This window comes from Otolemur garnettii, unplaced genomic scaffold, assembly GCF_000181295.1.
Source record: "Otolemur garnettii isolate 467f Iridium unplaced genomic scaffold, OtoGar3 scaffold00021, whole genome shotgun sequence".
NCBI classification, from domain to species: Eukaryota; Metazoa; Chordata; class Mammalia; order Primates; family Galagidae; genus Otolemur; species Otolemur garnettii.
In genome coordinates, this window is record NW_003852416.1 from 17,738,230 (window position 1) to 17,757,812 (window position 19,583).

General features: G+C 48.8%; 2 protein-coding genes across 4 annotated transcripts in view; one reads left to right on the forward strand and one right to left on the reverse strand.

Annotated features, from left to right (window-relative positions):
- Positions 1–712: 712 nt before the first annotated feature.
- LOC100959209 (steroid 17-alpha-hydroxylase/17,20 lyase) lies at positions 713–7,369 on the forward strand. The gene is made up of 8 exons (XM_003787210.3): positions 713–1,120; positions 3,310–3,448; positions 3,689–3,918; positions 4,563–4,649; positions 5,073–5,288; positions 5,592–5,761; positions 6,355–6,458; positions 6,907–7,369. Exons 1-8 carry the CDS (start codon positions 824–826, stop codon positions 7,188–7,190), a joined length of 1,527 nt encoding a protein of 508 aa, XP_003787258.1. The 5' UTR covers positions 713–823; the 3' UTR covers positions 7,191–7,369.
- An 8,477-nt stretch (positions 7,370–15,846) lies between these two features.
- Positions 15,847–19,583, reverse strand: part of WBP1L (WW domain binding protein 1 like) — a 79,557-nt gene continuing 75,820 nt past the window's right edge. For all 3 annotated transcript variants that reach the window (XM_003787212.3, XM_023511793.1, XM_003787211.3), the window contains exon 4: positions 15,847–19,577. In XM_003787212.3, the coding sequence (XP_003787260.1) occupies positions 18,829–19,577 (749 nt within the window). In that variant the 3' untranslated portion in view covers positions 15,847–18,828. The remainder of the gene's footprint in view (positions 19,578–19,583) is intronic.

Sequence of the window (19,583 nt, forward strand, 5' to 3'; positions counted from 1 at the left end):
TCCAGACAGCCTTCTTGTTCCCAGGCATGTGGCTCACCCTGTAATCCTAGCACTCTGGGAGGCCAAGGTGTAAGGGTTACTTGAGAGTTCAAGACCAGCCTGAGCAAGAGCAAGACCTCATGTCTCCAAAAAAGCAGAAAAATTAGAAAATAGAAAAGCATTTGTGTTAATAACTTACCCAAGGTCATATAGCTAGAAAATGGCTAAGCCAGAATTTGAACCCAAACCTGTCTGACTCTTGGGTCTGTGCTCTCAACTTCTATGCTTCCCTGCCACTGAAAAGAGCAACAAAACAAGAGTTAGGTCATCTTTGTTCTTGCCACTACTATCTTATGTGACCTTACTTTTGAAGTTCTCACTTCCCTTAGCTGTTAAAAGATAAGAGTAGATAAAATATCTTTGGCATTTGTAACTCTTCTGACTAGTATCTGCTCATGTAAAATCCATGTTGATTTACAACACGAAAAGTCCCAAACTTTGGTTGCTAACCCAGATATCATTTGCTTCTGGTACACTCTGGGGTCATCCATGGATGCAGAGCCCCAGGGAGGGGGCTCTGTCATCCTCCCTTACCTAGCTCCTCCTCCAGGGGGTTGCCCTGGAGTTGAGCCAGCCTTTGTGGAGGACTCTACTCCCCTTCTTTCTGTTCTGAGACAGGGCTCAGGCCTGGCTCTGCTCCAGGATAAACTTTCACAAGGCAAGAGATAACACCAAGTCAAGGTGAAGACCAGGACAGTCCTTAAAAAGGCCTCCTTATAGCCTAGAGTTGCTGCAGCACTCCCACTCCACTGCAGTCCATCCTGCCGGCCAGCACCCAGCCACCATGTGGGAGATTGTGGCTCTCCTGCTGCTCACCTTAGCCTATTTCTACTGGCCCAAGGTAAGGAACCCTGGTGCCAAGTACCCTAAGAGTCTCCCATCTCTGCCCCTGGTGGGCAGCCTGCCATTTCTTCCCAGGCGTGGTCATCTGCATGTCAACTTGTTCAAGCTGCAAGAAAAGTACGGCCCCATCTATTCTTTCCGTATGGGTCCCAAGACTACAGTGGTTGTTGGCCACTACCAGCTGGCCAAGGAGGTGCTTATTAAGAAGGGCAAGGATTTCTCTGGGCGGCCCCAAGTGGTAAGCAATGCCAATCTTCTCCCTCCCTCACCAGCCCCTGGTGGTGTTTAGGTCTTCAGTCAAGACCATGCCTAAAATGAGTAAGCCTGAAATGACCCTTTTAGCTCCAACAACCTACAATTCTTCCAAAAACAGACCAGTGGGGTAATGGGAAGGCAGCAAGCCCTCAGGCCCCACCTAGCCTCTAACCTTGGCAGGAAGAATTAAAGGAAGGCTTACTCTACTGGGATGCCCATGATGTGGGGTGGGGTGATACCAATGGCCTGAGGGGTCAGGGAGCCCTCACTCTACTCATCTTGCCCCTAAATGGGATGATAATCTCTCCCAGCCTAGACCTCTCCAGTGAACTGAGAAGATATGGATAAAGCACTGAGCTCAGCACCCAGCACAAAAAGTGCTCCCAAAATAGCTAGTATTAATGTTACTCTTCCTGGAAAATGGGGTAGTGATTACTTCCCTTCTTGGGGGTGCTGGGAGAAATAGCCTGGCCCCTGGAGGCCTAGGACTGCTGTTTCCCAGGAGCTGTCCCCAGCTGCTCCACCTATCCTACAAAACTTTCTGTTGTGCTCCTGAGCAGGGGCACTAACCATCCCACACCACCACCCACTCCCCCATCCCAGCACCCACCTCTATCTACTAGGTTCCTGTTCAGGGAAAAGAAGATAGAGGAGTCTAGTCAAGTGGAGCTGGAGTCATGGGATGGAAAAGGGAGGCTTTGGGGACTGGGCGTGGTGACTCATGCCTGTAATCGTAGCACTCTGGGAAGCCAAGGTGGGTGGACTGCTTGAGCTCAGGAGTTCAAGACCAACCTGAGCAAGAGTGAGATCCCTGTCTCTACTGAAAATAGAAAAAATGAGCTGGGCTTGGTGATGCATACCCATAGTCCCAGCTACTCGGGAGACTGAGGCAAGGGGATGTCTCAAGCCTAAGAATTTGAGGTTGCTGTGAGCTATGATGCCAGGGTACTCTACTCAGGGTGACAAATAAGACTCTGTCTAAATAAAAAAAAAAAAGAAGGCAGCATCTGTGGCCCAGTGAATAGAGCACCGGCCCCATATACCGAGGGTGGTGGGTTCAAACCTGGCCCCGGCCAAACTGCAACAAAAAAATAGCCAGGCATTGTGGCGGGTGCCTGTAGTCCCAGCTACTTGGGAGGCTGAGGCAAGAGAATCACCTAAGCCCAAGAGTTGGAGGTTGCTGTGAGCTGTGACATCGCTGCACTCTACAGAAGGGCTAAAAGTGAAACTCTGTTTCTAAAAAAAAAGAAAGAAAAAAAGAGAGGCTTCAGACCCTAATGCTTTGGGAGCACCTCTAGGATAAGATAGCTTGGTTCAAGTCTAAACTGGGTGGACAAGCCGAGTGCAGTGGCTCACCCCTGTAATCCCAGCACTCTGGAAGGCTAAGACAGGTGGCAGGTCTAACACAGCCTGGGCCTGCCAAACAACAATGACAACTACAAACAACAATGACAACTACAACTACAACAATAGCCGGGCGTTATGGCAGTGCCTATAGTACCAGCTACTTGGGGAGGCTGGGACAAGAGAATCACTTAAGCCCAAGAGTTTGAAGCTGCTGTGAGCTATGACACCACAACACTCTACCAAGGGTGACAAAGTGAGACTCTGTCTCAAAAAGAAGAAAGGGAGGATGAAAGAAAGGGAGGATGGAAGGAAGGAAGGAACGAATGAACGAACTAGGTGGACAGAACAGTTCCATTGTCTAGACATGGGGTTGTGGTTGGATGTGCAGGCTTGCAAAGGAGGGGTAAGCAAAAACAAGATGCCTTTAGCCCTTCCCAGAGGACCCAGGGAAAGACTAGTCTGGGCAGTCCTCCATCTCTATAAGCTGGCCTGCTCCCTACTCCAGGACACACCTTCCCCTGATCAGAAACTAAAGAGAAGAGAGAGGCCCAGAGGTCACCCTGTCAGAGAAGTGAACCCAGGACTCTTGCATTTTAATTCAGGGTTTTTTCTTCCTCCCCACAATATGTCCCTCTGATGGAACTGGGAGTAGGGGGCCTTAGGGCTTGTGCTCCAAGACCTTACAGCCACGGTGGAGTGCAGCAACTGGGGGTCAGCATGGCAGGTGCCTGCCTCCTTCCCCAGGAAGGGGGACAGGTACAGGAGCCAAGGGCAAGGATGAGGTGGATAGTGTGGGGTTCTTACAGCCTTGCCTGCTCTCCAAAGACCACTCTAGGTATCCTGTCAGACAACCAAAAGGGCATTGCCTTTGCTGACTACAACAACAACTGGCAGCTGCATCGGAAACTGGTGCTGGCCACTTTTGCTCTGTTCAAGGACGGTGACCAGAAGCTAGAGAAGATCAGTGAGTGCCAGGCTGGCCTCTAGGGGGGGTGGGCAGGATCCCACAGTGGGTACAGGAGGGAGAAGGAGGCTGGGGCGGGGGAAGAGGGTTAGGAATGGCCCAGGCCAGCCTTTTCTTGGCTACTGCTGCCATCTAGTGGCACTCTGCTACCTGTCCCCTGCTTTGGCTGAGAGGGAGCTGGTAGAGAGGGGGGCAAAGGCGCTCATTCATTCCCCACCCTGTGCCCCTCTCTCTCTTCAGTATGTCAGCAACTCAGTTTATTGTGTGACATGCTGGTCACTCACAATGGAGAGTCCTTAGATCTTTCTTTGCCTCTCTTCATGGCGGTAACCAACGTAATCTGCTTGATTTGCTTCAATTCCACCTACAAGTTTGGGGATCCTGATCTGACAGTGATACAGAATTACAACGAAGGCATTCTGGAATCTCTGGGCAAGGACAGTCTGGTAGACATATTCCCCTGGCTGAAGGTGAGGATGAGTCAGGTCTCTACCTGCAGATTCCAGTAGCCTCTGACAGTCTTCAATTTCCTTTTACTGTCCAACCCCAGACCTGCCTTTTTCCTGACCCCTGAACCACAGTGACCTCTATCTCCTCTGCCTCTCAAAACCTTTGCCACTCTGCTGACATAGGTTTAGTCTTTTAATCATACATCTTTATGCTTTTGATAATGGCTCTCTTATTTTCTAATTACCATGTGCCAATATTAAGCTTTCTATATATATTAATTGATGAATTCCCCTTGGAGGGAGGTTTTACTATTTCCATTGTGCAGATGAGAAAACAGTCTCAGTGAGGTGAAGGAACCTGCTCAAGGCTTCAGACTCAAATCTCTCTTACCCTCACAGGCTGGGCACACAGCAGAGTCAGGGCTTGACGTTTGTCTGAGTAGGGAAGGAGAAGTGGAAACGACTCCCTCCTCTCTTGTTTGGAATCATGCTAGTTTTCATGATGATCCCATTCTGTGTCCCCATCTTGCTTTCTCTTTTGGCTGAAGGTCAGAGTTAGAGGGAGAACTCAAGACAGAAAGCTAGGATCTGCCTTCAGGAGGGATTCTGGCAGCTAAAAAGCAAAATGGAAGAGGATTGGGTTTGACATTTCTTTTTGCTCCCAGATTTTCCCCAACAAAACCCTGGAATTGTTGAGGAACTGTGTTAAGATGCGAAATAGTCTGCTGAATAGAATTTTTGAAAAATATAAGGTAGGTAATGGAGCAGATGAGAATATAAGTTAGCTTAAAAGTGTCATTAGAGCAGAGCTGGGTCCATTTTGGACACTGTAGAATCTCTAAAAGCTAGAATAAGACAGCCTGGCACCTAGTAGGTGCACAATAAAAATTGATTTAATGAATGGGGGTGGGAAAATGAGGGATTGAAGAGATCCTTAGAGGATCCATTCTCCCCCGGCAAACTTAAAGAGGGCTCACTGCTGCCTCCCACCTCCACAGCATGTAGGTCCTGCCCAGCCACACTCCACTTGCATGCAGAAGGAGTCTTATTGTCTCTAGTCTGGGAGGAGTGGGGAGAGTCTTATTGTCTCTAGTCTGGGAGGAGTGGGGAGAGTGGGGAGAGTGGGGAGAGTGGGGCTCCTTCCTTATCACTGCCTCCCAACCTCTCCTGACTAGGAGAAATTCAGGAGCGACTCTACCACCAACATGTTGGACATACTGATCCAAGCCAAGATGAACACAGATAATAACAACAGTGACCCAGACCAGGACCCAACGATACTTTCAGATGAACACATTCTCGCCACTGTAGGGGACATCTTTGGGGCTGGCGTAGAGACCACTACCTCTGTGATAAAGTGGACTGTGGCCTTCCTGCTGCACAATCCTCAGGTGGGCTTCTCCCTATTCTTGTCTCCCCATCCACCCTAGACCCCTGCCAGCCCAACCTCTAGACCCCAGAGAGAGGGAGTTAATGCCCTCAGGCCTTCTGTGCAGGAAGGCCTTCCCCAAGTAGTGGTTGGCTCCAGTCCCAGAGTGGAGCTGCCCTATCTTCTGGTAGCAGGGCCTGGGCTGCGGAGCCACCACTGAAAGGCTCTGGACAGGCTCTTCTGGACATGCTGTTGGGTTCTGCTAAGCCCATGCTTCTCTTGGGCTTAAGCACACTGGTGACATTCACCCTCCTCTGGCCCTCAGTTGAAGAAAAAGCTCCAAGAGGAAATTGACCAGAATATAGGTTTTAGCCGTACACCAACAATCAGCGACCGGCACCATCTCATCCTGCTAGAGGCCACCATCCGAGAGGTGCTTCGTATCCGGCCTGTGGCCCCTTTGCTCATCCCCCACAAGGCTAACGTTGACTCAAGGTATGCCTTCCCTCCCAATGACATCCTGCCCCTTGATGCATCCAACACTGCTTGCCAGCCCACCTGGTTCCCCCTCCACACCCCACACCCCAGTCTGCTGATTAACCTAGAGCCAGCCAACAATTTACTACTATCAAACATCCTATCCTAGCCCTACTGCTCAATGTGTCTGTCCACTACCCACTGGCACCAATTGATTAACCCATGGACCTACCTAACTTCCCTCAGAAGCTGCCTGCTCTCCATGGAGACATATGGTCTGGGATGAAAGACTAGGTGCTCCATGCTCCTGCCTAGTCCAACAGCTGCAGCAAAGGCATGCACCAGCTCTAAATGTACATTCCCACACCCTGACAGACACGAATGTCTATGTACACCAGTGTTCATACAGAAGCACTTGTTGAGAGGAAAGGATTGGAGAAGGGTTGGGTTCAGATTTGATCTGGCAGGAGCTGAGCAAAAGACGAATGAGTGGGCATGAGGGAATACAGGGTACTCCCCCCCCAGGGTGGAGGAATGTAGGGGCTTGGAGGATGAGCGAGAAGAGGAGGACAATGTTCCAGACCCCCTTTTCTTCTTCCTCCCTGGAATAGCATCAGCGAGTTTGCCATAGACAAGGGCACACATGTTATCATCAATCTGTGGGCACTACACCACAATGAGAAGGAGTGGGACCAGCCGGACAAGTTCATTCCTGGTGAGTCCCTGTCCTATCCTGCTATCTGGGCCACACAGCCAGCCTGGACTCTGTGCTTTACCACCCCAGCACCCTTTCCCTCTGCCAAGCTTGCTGCTGGAAGTTGGCTCCAACTTCATGGACCTGTTGATACACTATCCTGCCATAGACTTTCCCAAATTCTTGACAGCTGGCTTTTCCACACTCTCCTTCCGACCACTGCATATTGACTCCTCTAAGAGGTCCTCTAGGCATCTGTCTCCCATCAAATCTGCCCCCTTTCACCTTGGAGGGTAGCGTTTTCATCTGTTAATACTGCCTGTTTTTCATCCTTCCTGAATATTTCATTTCCTTTGTCTCTCTCCTCAGGCTGGGGTTCCCCAGGCAGTGTGTTTCTCCCCTTCAGCAGAGAGGCTTGCCTATGCTTACTCCTGCCCTGGCCCTGGCTGAGGCCTTCTTTTCCCTACAGAGCGCTTCTTGGATCCAACGGGTAACCAGCTCATCTCACCATCATTGAGCTACTTGCCATTCGGAGCAGGCCCCCGCTCCTGTGTAGGTGAAGTCCTGGCCCGCCAGGAGCTCTTCCTCGTCATGTCCTGGTTACTGCAGAGGTTCGACCTGGAGCTGCCAGATGATGGGCAGCTACCCTCCCTGGAAGGCAACCCCTCGGTAGTCTTTCTGATCAAGCCTTTCAAAGTGAAGATCAAGGTGCGCCAGGCCTGGAGGGAAGCCCAGGCTGAGGCTAGCACCTAGAGGATGTACCTAACACCCCTGACTCCACCCGTCCGGCCCAGACAGGATGGGATTAGATTAGATTAGTGCAGAATTAGAGTAGAGGTGTTCCTCCCACCTTTCCTTCCCTCCATCCCCCTCCTCCAAGCCCACTCTGCCCTCTTTTCCAGCCTGCAACAATGATGTGCATAAACCATTTTCTTCAGAAAGTCTGAGCAGCTCGTTCATTTACTCATTTGCTCCCTCATTCTTTCAACAAATATGTTGTTGAACACCTATTACGTGCCATTCACTGTCCTAGAATACTTGAGCTCCCTGGTCTCATGAGGCTTACATTTTAGTGAGGACTAACAAGTAAACAAGAATTTCAGGGCGGCATCTGTGGCTCAAAGGAGTAGGGCGCTGGCCCCATATGCCAGAGGTAGTGGGTTCAAACCCAGCCCTAGCCAAAAACTGCAAAAAAAAAAAAAAAATTTTCAGAGACTCGTAAATGCTATGAAGTTGATTACTCTGTGCGATGTAATGAGAGAATGGCAGAGGTTGGGGGTGACCACTTTAAACAAGGTGAGGAAGGTCTGGCCACTGTGGAGTGAGTGTTCCCTGCTGAAGAAGAGGCAGGTGAGAGGTCTCCAGTTGGAAGACACAGCCAGTGAAGGAAAGAGTGGTCCTCACTGAGTGGGAGACAGGGGCCAGGTCCAATGAGGCCTTTGTAAGTAGGAAATAGTAGCAGGAAGGGGGTTGGGTTTTTATTGCAATTATGATAGGAAGTCCCTAGAGGGATTTAAACATGTCAGTGGAGCAGTCTAGTTTGTATTTCTGGAAGATTGCCTCCTCCTATATGGAGAATGGTCTGCAGAGAGCAGAGTGGGAGCTGCCAGGGCAGTTATGCAGGGGGTGTCTAAGATATGGAGATGATGAAAATGGGTAAGGCTGAGTTTACATTTTGAAAGTAGAACCACAAATGTTGTTTGTTTTGACCCAAGCAGGCTTCTGCCTCACAGGTTTGGCTTTGGGGGCATATATGTAACCCTCAGACTGGACTTGCCATTGCTGCCCTTTGTCTTGGTCCCCTTCTCATCATCCTTTCCCCGGATAAACACTATCAGGAAGGGGCTTCCATAGCTGTCTTCTGCTGCACTGCCTGGGTTCTGCCCCTTCTCCCTACTCAAAAACTGTAGGAAATCTATAAAAGTCTCCTCACTTGAAAATGGAGCCCAGATACCTTAAAACCTTGAAACCAGCATCTTTAAACCTTGGCTGTTGGCCAGTCTGCAAATGAAAAATGTCCTGAGGAGAAAAAAGAAAAAAAGCAAAATGTGCTGAGATCTCCCAGAAGCAACTGACTCTTACCCTTTAACCTAGAGAGAGGACCCATCCCCAGCTTCTTGGCACCAGCAAGATCAGGGCTACATCATCAACAACCCAAGCCTTTCCCTGTGACTAAAGAGAAGGCTCTGAAATGACCACCAGGGCAAGGCTGAGACCCTGCCTGGCTAAGTTGGAAGAGAGAAAAGACCAAAGGTGACCTTCCCAGGAAAGGACAAGGTTTCTAATTACAGCAGCTTCTCCTTCCTTCAAAGAGCTTTGTTATCCAAGTGTAGGATACTAATCTCCCTGCTCAGTCTTGGCCATCATCTTAGGATATTGCTGAAGAGCCCACAGCACAAGCAGCCTGGGAGAGATGCTAGCCCCACAGTGAGCTGAAGGGAAAGGCTAACTGGAGGGCACCTTTCCTCTCCCAGGCTCCTCTTCCTCCATCAGCCAGTTGCTGGGCTGGAGCCAAACTACCCTCAGCTCAAGGTAGAGGGGGTAGGACTAGCTGGAAGAGGGCTAAAATGATGAACAGATAAACAATTAGCAGACAGCCTATGTCCTCTGTGGAAGTGGTGACTTTAACTGGGGTAGAAAGTATCCAGTCTCCAACTACCAAGCCAGAACACTGAATGGCATGGAAATGAGAGACTAACTCTTCATTTTGAAGGTGAGGAAACTAAGGGCCATTGTGGGGAGAAGTGTGACTTGTCCCAAGTTGCTCGGCTACTTAGCAGCAGGGCTAGGACCAGAAACCATGGTTTCAGTGATGAATGAGGAGCCAGCTATGCCTTCCTACCTGTTCCCTGGGTCAAACAGAAGGCTCTCAGGAGGTGTGGCTGGGGAGAGTACCTTTCAGAAAAGTCAAGTGTCCTTTTAAAAAATGATCTCATGAACTCTGACTCTTGCCCAAACCATGCTGTATCCCCATCTGGAAGGCCTTTCCCCCACTCATCTAAATCTCCCCGCCTCAGATCAATTTCTCGTGACTCCCACTCTAGTGACCGTCCCTGTCTAGTACTCAGCTTCTATTTCTTGGTACTGAACCAAAGAACTGGACCTGAGCTGAACCTTGGTGTCTTGTCTGGGCTTGACATGGATATGGTTGTCCCTCAGGGATGCTGTCCACCTCTGTATCTATGGAGTTTGAGACTGAACATTTTCATGTCCTTTATCCTGCTTATCAGCACCTGACAAGTAGACACACACAATGTCTGAATCAAATGCTCTGGATCATTTGCTAATCGGCCCAGTGAAAAGTAAATAAACTCTATGTAGAAGGAAGCCCAGATCTTTGGCGATGCTGGGAAGTCTTTTCCAAGATACCACTGTCCTTGACCAGTGGTGTGATAATAAAATATGTGTTTAACTAGCTCTAGATGGAGGTGGAAGAGATTTTCTCTGATTTGTAGTGTTTGCTGATTAGTGTGGTATAAATACTCCTGCTGTGACCAATTTCAAGCTATCGATGTGATGTTACTGAGCAGAATTGGGAAGAGATGCACAGTAGCACTGTGTGCTCTTCACCATTCTAAGTAAATGCCATATATAATAGTTACACCACACTGATAGAGATATAAATAACCTCAAGGGCATAATAGTAGAGATGTGTAGTAAAATAATAAGGAAATGATCCATTTGAGTATGTTTTTAATGCTGTATATTCAATTGTAGGTTTGTATAATTTTTTAAGTCAGCTATTTAACGAGCAGCTCATAAAATTCTTTTTTTTTTTTTTTGAGACAGAGCCTTAAGCTGTCACCCTGGGTAGAGTGCTGTGGCATCATAGTTCACAGCAACCTCCAACTCCTGGGCTCAAGTGATTCTCCTGCCTCCGCCTCCCAAGTAGCTGGGACTACAGGCGCCCGCCACAACTCCTGGCTATTTTTTGGTTGCAGCTGTCATTGTTTGGTGGGCCCGGACTGGATTCGAACCCACCAGGTTAGGTGTATGTGGCTGGCGCCTTAGCTGCTTGAGCCACAGGGACTGAACCTCATAAAATTCTTGAAAATTTAATAATCAGCTCTGGTGGGCTATGAGCAAACCCTCCTTTATAATGTTGGCACGGGTGAGAGTGAATGAATGTTCTGGTTTACCACAAAACCTGAAGCGAATGAGAAGCCCCCTCTGCAGTCACCCTCACAGATGTTAATGCCCATCTCTGGATAGCGCTGCAGTCAACAGAGGCCAGAGTCGGGCAGGAAGTGCATAGTGTCAGGAGGAACCTGAATGCCCAGGTGCTAGTCACCTGGCTCCCAAGTTTCCTAGTCCTGGATCACAGGCCCACTGCTAACTTCCTGAACCTTAGTTTCCTTATTTGGAAGGTGGGGGTAACTTACCAGCTGTGCTACACTGAGGAAAGACAGAAAGGGTTGTGAGCAGGATAGTCCCACACAGATGAGATCTTCAGATGACACAGGTGCAGCTGTGGACACAGATTCTTCTGGTATTGTCATTTAGACTGAGTTGCCATGGGCAACTTACATGGCCCCCCCCTTTTTTTTTGAGACAGTCTTACTTAGTCACCCTAGGGTTGAGTGCTATGGCATTAGAAATCTCTTGGGCTTGGCTCGGCACCTGTGGCTCGGGCGCCAGCCACATAAACCTAAGGTGGCAGGTTCTAATCTGGCCCAGGTCCACCAAAAACAATGACAGCTGCAACCAAAAAAAATAGCTGGGCATTGTGGCGGGCGCCTGTGGTCCCAGCTACTTGGGAGGCTGAGGCAGAGGACTCGCTTGACCCCAGGAGTTGGAGGTTGCTGTGAGCTTTGATGCCAGAGCACTCTACCCAGGGTGACAGCTTGAGACTCTGTCTAAAAAAAAAAAAAAAATCTCTTGGGCTCAAGAGATCCTCTTGTCTCAGACTCTCAAGTAGCTGGGACTATAGGCAGCTATTTTTAGAGATGGGGGTCTCACTCTTGCTCAGGCTGGTCTTGAATGCTTGACTCAAGCAATCCGCCTGCCTCAGCCTCCCAGAGTACTAAGATTACAGGTGTGAGCCACTGTACCTGGCCTTACATGGCCTTTTTAAATGTCACTTTTCTCATCCATAATATGGGGGGGAGAGGGGCCGAGGTGTATGTAGAAATAGTACTGACCTCTAGTGTTGCTGCGATGATCAAGTATCAACCTATGTAATGTGTTTAGTGCCTTGATAAATACTGGCTTTATCATCGTCTTCTGTATCCTAACTCACAAAGTCCTCCCCTGAGGGTTTATAAAACCTCCCCAAAGACACCAGCTTGGTCAGGAGGGGTAGTGACTATGTGCAGACAAGTCTTTCCACATCATGGGACTTCTAGGAAGCCACAAAACTCCAGAGACCCTGCAGGGCCCCTGCAGTCCTTGGCTGGCTGCCTGCCCAGCCCAGCCCAGCTCCTCAGAGCCAGGGCAAGCTGACAGCTGGGAAGTGGGTGGGGAGCCCAAAGACAAACTCCTTTCATGGCTCCAACACAGAGGGTGTTTTGTAACATTTTCCAGTGCGATTAGGTTTCTTGAGACTTCTTCGTGAGAAAACATGAAATGGAAGGAAAATTAAACTACAGTAAGGAACAGGGTTGTACAGAGAAATTTCAGATGGAACAAAAATCCTCTTCTTCCCTTACAAACACTGAAAGCTCTATTTTGATTTCTGAGGAAAACACTCTTTGAAGGAAAAGAGACAAGGAAGAGCCAAACAGCTAACTTTGGAGGATTGTACAATGTTTCAAGGGGTTACACCCTCCTGGTGAAAGTTAACACTGATCTGAAGAAATGCATCAGGCACCACCTGTCCCAGGTGCAGGGCCGTTTCAGCCCTTAGGGGTGAAAGCTAAGCTGGCCTTGTGGGACTCTGGGGAGGAGGGGGACAAGGGAGTAAAGAAGGAAATGGCCTCGGCGTCTGTGGCTCAAGCAGCTAAGGCACCAGCCACATGCACCTAAGGTGGCGGGTTCGAATCCCCAGCCCGGGCCTGCCAAACAACAAGGATGGCTGCAACCAAAAATGGCCAGGCGTTGTGGCGGGCGCCTGTAGTCCCAGCTACTTGGGAGGCAGAGGCAGGAGACTCGCTTGAGCCCAGGAGTTGGAGGTTGCTGTTAGCGTGATGCCATGGCACTCTACCCAGGGGGATAGCTTGAGGCTCCGTCTCAAAAAAAAAAAAAAAAAAGGAAATGGTGTCTGCTCCATCTTTCACACAATTCCATGCTCAGTATGCCTTTTTTCTGGTTCCCTCATGCCCAGTCACAATTTCTTCAAATGGCTTATGCTCCAATATCATAACTTTTCACTATAAGGCCTGCTCATTAATTGCATGGGCTTTGAAGTCACCAGATCTGGCTCCAAACACTAACTTTGCCAGTTACTTTATTAGCTGTGTGATCTTGGACAAGTTAACTCCTTGAATACCTCAAGCCCATTAATAAAGCAGAAATAACTGCCTGAAGTACTGGCTTGAGGCTAAAGTAAGACAATGCAGGTAAGATGCATAGACAAGGCCTGGTACTGTAGAGTCAACCTATAAAATAGTGCCTTAATACTGGCTTTATCACCGTCTTCGGTATCCTAACCCACAAAGTCTTCCTCTGAGGGTTTATAAAACTCCCCAAAGACACCAGCTTGGTCAGGAGGAGTGGTGGGTATGTGCAGACAAGTCCTTCCACAACATGGGACCTCCAGGAAGCCACCCTTGTAACTCCAGAGACCCTACAGCCTCTGGCTGCCCAGCCCAGTCCAGCAAAAGGCAAATTCACATCTTTTTATGACTTGCTTAGAACTCCCAGCTGGGCTTAAGTCTCTTCCAGGGCATCCGTACACACAGGCTCTGTGGTTCTTACCATGCAGGACTGACTAAACAGGACTAAAACTATTGATGTGCCTGCCTTCCTCTCTAGACCATTAGCTGTTCTAGAGAAGCAAGTGGAAAGGACCTTTGTATTTCTGTGCCTGGAACGTGGCTCAGCTCCTAAATAAAGCCAAACTTACCCCTAGACTGGAATCTGAATCCTGAACCCAAGCCTTCAGCTAAACCCACTTTTCCCTCCTCTTGCATCAAACCCTGGTTTTTGCCCCAGCTGAAAACAGAAGAAACAGTAGAATGGGGGACTTCTTGAAATTATTCTTCTTCATCAAAACCATTGTTTTGTGCTTCAGGGCACTGGTACCGTCTCCATCTGAACTTTGTCACTTGGGACAACAGGAACAACCCATACCATACCTCATTAGAGAAATGAGGAACTCAGTGACCCAGAGATGTAGGCAGGGGTCCACAAACTTTTTAAACAGGGGGCCAGTTCACTGTCTCTCAGACTGTTGGAGGGCTGGACTGTGGGCCTGGGACGAGTCAGCTGCTAAGCAGGACAGGCAGCGGTGGGCTGCATGTGGCCTGCGGGCTGTAGTTTGAGGACCCCTAGTGTAGGGTATAATGGGGGCACTGGGGGTAGCTATAGACTGGGCATCAAGGGTACATGCACAGCCTCTGCATGGTTCCTTTGGGAACCAGCCTATAAAAGCTGCACCTTTTTGCTTTTGGGCCACTCAGACATTAGCTTAAAGGCAGCAGGCATGATGTTCTCCCCAGTTCTTTTCTATGGTTGTAGAATGGAACTGTCTTGGCTTGGCACCCATAGCTCAGTGGGTAGGGTGCTGGCCACATATACTGGGGCCGGCAGGTTTGATCCTGGCCCAGGCCTGCTAAACAATGACAACTGCAACAAAAACATAGCCAGGCGTTATGGCGGGTGCCTGTAGTCCCAGCTCCTTGGGAGGCTGAGGCAAGAGAATCCCTTAAGCCCAAGAGTTTGAGGTTGCTGAGAGCTGTGAGCACTCTACCAGGGGTGACATAGTGAGACTCTGTCTCTAAAAATAAGTGCAACTGTCCCTACGTGCTAATATGCCTCCACTGGGGCTACCTGGGGGAGTCTAAGGAACTGGGTAGCAATTACTTCACTAGCATCACTAAGGGGCCAGGAAAGTGTCGTTGGTCCAGGTTCAACGACAGGGGCAGGGACATAACTAATACTGGCCTCTCAGAAACAACAAGGCTGACTGCTGGGCAAGCCCAGTGCAAGAACCCAGGAAGGACGACCCTCACTGCCAGCACACATGGGGCCCCAGCCCACTAGTGAGCACTCCACTGGGGAGACAGGAATTACCTTCTGGGAGGGTGGCAATTAGCACATTATCTACTTTTCCCTATAGGCAGCCCAAAGAGAAGTCTTGCTGGGTAGTGGTGTCCTACTTCTTGGGCAGAGGTGCCAAGTTGTTCCTTTCTCTGGCCTTCAAGCAAAGATTTATAACCAAGTCTCAAGAGGACAGTCTTAAGCAGAGGCTAAAATGAACAAAGGAACTCTCCTTGTTGTAGGCAAGAATGATCGGCTCACAAAGATAAGACACTGGCACACAAGAGGCTCCCTTACTACCCAAAAATCAGTCCTGAGACTTCCCACCTGGCATTCAAGATCTTGAACTACCTCCCACTATTTCTTGAAAATCTCTGAATTTGTACCGTTCATCTCAACCTGCCTTAAAATAAATGTTAATCTCCTATTTCACACAGGTTTATTTTGTCTTCCTAATGAGAAGTTCTAGCGAGCATCACTTCTTGACCTTTCGGCTAAGAACAAGTGTAAGTTCCAGAGAGCAGGGTCTTCATATTACATATTTCTTTTGCATTATCCTTAGCATTTAACATAGTGCTTGTACAACTCAATATATATTTTGTATATTAAATTCCAAGGGCAAGCACCTACCCCCATGTCTAAGATATCAACAAAAGTGATCTCTCAGAGTGCTTGCTTCCTTCTTTTTCTGAAGTCTCATTTGTTGCCCTGGGTAGAGCTCTGTGGCATCTTCTTAGCTCACAGCAACCTCAAATTCTTGGGCTCAAGTGATCCTCCTGCCTCAGCCTCACAAGTAGCTGTGGATACAGGTGCCCACCACAATGCCTGGCTGGTTTTTCTTTCTTTCTTTTTTTTTTTTTTTAAGTAGAGAAAGGGTCTTGTTCTTGCTCAGGCTGGTCTCAAACTCCTGAGCTCCCAGAGTGCTACAGGCATGAACCACCACACCCAGTCTGCTTGCTTCCTTTTTAATGCCATGTTTTAGCTTTGGGGTAGGTGACAAAACTTGTTTCTGTCTTTCGGGGTCTGATTTTAACCTGTTTTTGGAATTTTGCAAAGTGTTTCAAACAGCAGATACAGGCCCTTGACATAGATGGGGTTTGGGGGGGGGGCTCCTCGTGGCATGTTTGGCCCAGGACCCTGTCCTCAACTGCTACATGACAACTTTCAGCCTCTGTGTGGAGAAGAGAAAAGTGCTTGTGTTTTAGGATCTTGAGGTGCAATTCCCTGAAGTCTGAGAAGAGAGGAACAAAGTACCATGAGAAAAAAGAGCTTCAGGAATTTTTGGATCAATTTTTATTTGGGCTTCTCACAGTGGTTAGAGCCACTCTGTCTTCAGAACAATCACAGCACAGGAAATGCGTCACTGGGACTGCCCAGAAAAGTCTGACCAGCTGAATCTTATTGCTTAAAATACACATATTCACAATAACTGACAAATGGTGATGTGCCTCACACAGGAATGTGTTAGCATTTGCAAATCTTCTGACTGTAGCACCAAACCCTCAACCAATCCCTTCCTTCTCATTCACCTGGAAAACCAGACTCCAGCAAATCTCCTTGGCCCCTTAACTATTCCTTCCATCCTATTCCCATCTTTTTGAGCAGGGTAGCCTCTTCTGGCAGAGCCAGACTGCCTTCAGGAATAGAGGCCAGCCCTGCAGCTTGCATTTTCATCTCCTCATGCCTTCAGGGTAGGATGCTGCAGTAAATCCAATGGTTAAACTCAGGCTGGTTCCCCACTTTAACTGGGGAAAGAAACTTGAGAGGGTCAGAGTTCACCCATTTGATAGTTAACTGAAGAAGGATTCATTTTGGTAAAACTTGTTCTTCTTTGAGACACTTCAGTGAGTTATTTGGATTTTCTTTTAAAAAGCTGGAAGGAAAGGCATCTGAGGACTGCTGACACACTCTGGCTAGCTCTGACCACACACCAGCTTGCTTGTGTCATCTGGATTCAGCAGAGGGAGGTAGGTCCTGCGGTGCCTGTGGTGTCTGCCAAAACCTCCTCCTGGCAATTCTGGGCAGGGCTGATGTCTGGGCCACAGGTAGTGTAAGCTTGTCACTGAAGATCCAATCAAGCTTCTGTATGAAATTCTACTTTTGCCTTCTGTCCCAAGTGGTTGTGGACATCCCCATAAGCTGATACCGAGGGGCAGGAGCAGCAGAGGGAGGCAGACAGGTTCAGAGCACGTTTCCATTTGTAGGGAACACAGGCCTCTGAGTGTCCATGGAGCAATGTGCAAATTGCAGTGATGAGCAGAGTAAAACCTCTACTTTGAGCACAGTATCTCTGGCAAACAAAGGGGGACTGCCGTTGACAATGCTACTGAATACACCCGAGTACGCAGTCAGACATTTGTTCAGTAAACAGTAAATGTGTAAAATAAACTACCTTGAGAGGGCCATCTGTGCTCCAGACGTGTGGTTCACGTGAACAGAATGGCTGCCACTCAAAGTATCTTCACAGGAAAACAGGGCTTGGGGCTCACACACAACAGACACACACATACATGGGTCACCCAAAAAGTCACTGTGTATGGACTTCACTTTGTTCAACATGGATTTTGGTTTTGGGGAATCTAAATGCAGACACTTGTTCGTCTCACAGCCTTTGATTTGTCTGTTTTTGGATATATATATATATATTTCTTTTTTCTTCCTTTCTTACCATATATCAATACCTGGTCTGAATATCATCATTTAAGAGTGGGGGAAGAACCAAACTCTTCATATGAATAGGGCTGAATGGGGAATGTTAGTTTCGGCTGTTTGCTTTCTCCATTTAGATTATTCCTATCAAAGCTCAACTGGTTACCTAAAGCCAAACAACAGTCATAAGGATCCTGCAGGCCTTCTGGACAGCTGCATTCATCCTCCTACCCAGGTCACTTACACTCTACATTGGCTACAGAAAAATGAGTTGCCCCACTCAGAAGTGGTAGGGACAAGGCATGAAAACCACAGATAACTCAGGTATTTCTTCCAAGTGGTCAGTTTAAAACAAATAACCACCACCACCACAAAAGAAAAAGAAAAATTATTCAAAATCAAAGGCAAAATACTGTGTGAGAGAGCCAGGCTATGGGGTTGCCCTTCCTTGGGACCCACAGCTTCCTCAGTCCATTTGTTTACATGGAACAGTGAGACACAAAGGCCAGCAGAGCATATGCTTTGCTGGTGCCGGGCACCTGTGGGCACAGATTGGAAGGCAAAGATGCAGAAAGCTGTACCTTTCCCCACTGTCCCTGGGGCGTCCTGCTCATAGACATCCCAAAGATAGCCCCCATCTAAGCCTTCACACAAAATACTTCTCTTCTGGTTCAACTGCAGCCAGGATCTTTTTTTTTACAGTTTTAGCTGGGGCTGGGCTTGAACCCGCCACCCACAGCATATGGGGCCAGCGCCCTACTCCTTGAGCCATAGGTGCTGCTGCAGCCAGGATCTTTGAAGGTCAACTTGGGAAAGAGCCACAAACTTTCCTTTCCCAGAATTCGTACATGCTCACTGTTAAGATTCTTGTTTTCAGCTCTCTTTTGTTGTTTTTAAAAGAAAAATCAAAGAGAAGATATAATAATTTTCTATACCTGAACCAGCCTACAGCCAGCCAGAGCCTGCTAGGAAGGTGCCCCTCAAAGATGCGCAAAGTGCATCTATGTTGTCACCTGGAATCTGAGAGATCAACAAGCCCCCTATCAATCTACCATACAACTACCCATGAGCTCTCACTGTTCCACATCTTATTAGCCTCATTCTGGCTCTGCAGACCTTGGCAGCCACAGGTCACAAATACTGGGCCTCTGTGGGCTTTCTTCTTCACCCAAGGCCAAGACGGGCTGCCTCTCCTGGACTGAGACACAGCAAAGTTCTTTCAAACTAAAATCAGAGCATAAATCCACTCCATTACCAAGAATTATCTCAGGGCACAGTCTTAGCCTCCTTCCTTGGGGGTTTTAAAACACACATCTGACCCAAACAGGAAGGTGAGATATGACTTAAAAAGAGGGTGTGGGAGTGGGTTATGAAAAATGAGTTACAGAGCCAACTTCTCAGCCCTCCACAACACTGTGCTTTTGTGGGGGAAGAGGCATCCACCCCGAACTGTACCTGGAGATGTAGGAAAATGCAGGGGGGGGGGAATAAAAAAGGACAAAGTGGCTGTACCACCTTCTCTGAAAGTCACTTAATGCTTCTCTTGTGGTTCTCCCCAACCCTGGTTGCTTTGCCAAATTCTTGGGAATAGGCAGGGCCTGCTCTAGCTGGGGGAGCTGCTGCTCTGCGAGTTTGCAGAGTCCTGCTCATTGATGGTATTCAGCAGCAGGCATGTAGGCAGCCGTGGCAGATGGGGGTGCCCAGGTTCTCGAGCCTGATCCTCGGAGGGCTGGCAGAAGCCTTCCTCCTCGTCACCGGGAGGCCGCACGTGGCAGCTATCACAGAAGTCCAGGGGCCCATCCAGAGCATCATCGATCAGTGTGTTGAACTCTTTGAGGTCATCATCATGGTGGCCTCGGTTGCACACACACACTTCAATGCCCGAGTCACCTGTAAAGCGGCGATGTCTCCCAGGGGTCTTGTCTTTGCTGTCAGGGAGTGCACTGCCATGCTCAGAGCTGTAATCCTTCAGCAGCTCCTCCTTACATTCTGAATCTTTGTCCAGGAAGGCCCCTGGGTCCAGCTCCCCAAGACCAGCCACAGAACCACTGGACTCCATTCCAGGAGCTTTGGTGGCTGCTTGGTTGGCAGGCAGGTCAGAGGGCTCAGGGTCAGCAATGCTTGGGGGTCTTGTGCTGCTTCTGCTGGGTCCAGACAAGGGGCTGCTCTGTGCCCCTAAGGAACCCATGGTGGGATCAGTGCCTGGGGGGCTGCCACCTGTAGGGCCACACTGTGGAGGCAGCTGCTGCTGCTGCTGCTGCTGGAGCTGGAAGGCACTGTATGGTGGGGGAGGAGTTGGAGGTCGGTTCACCACTTCCTCATAAGGAGGTAGTAAATAGTTTGGCAAAAACCCTAAAA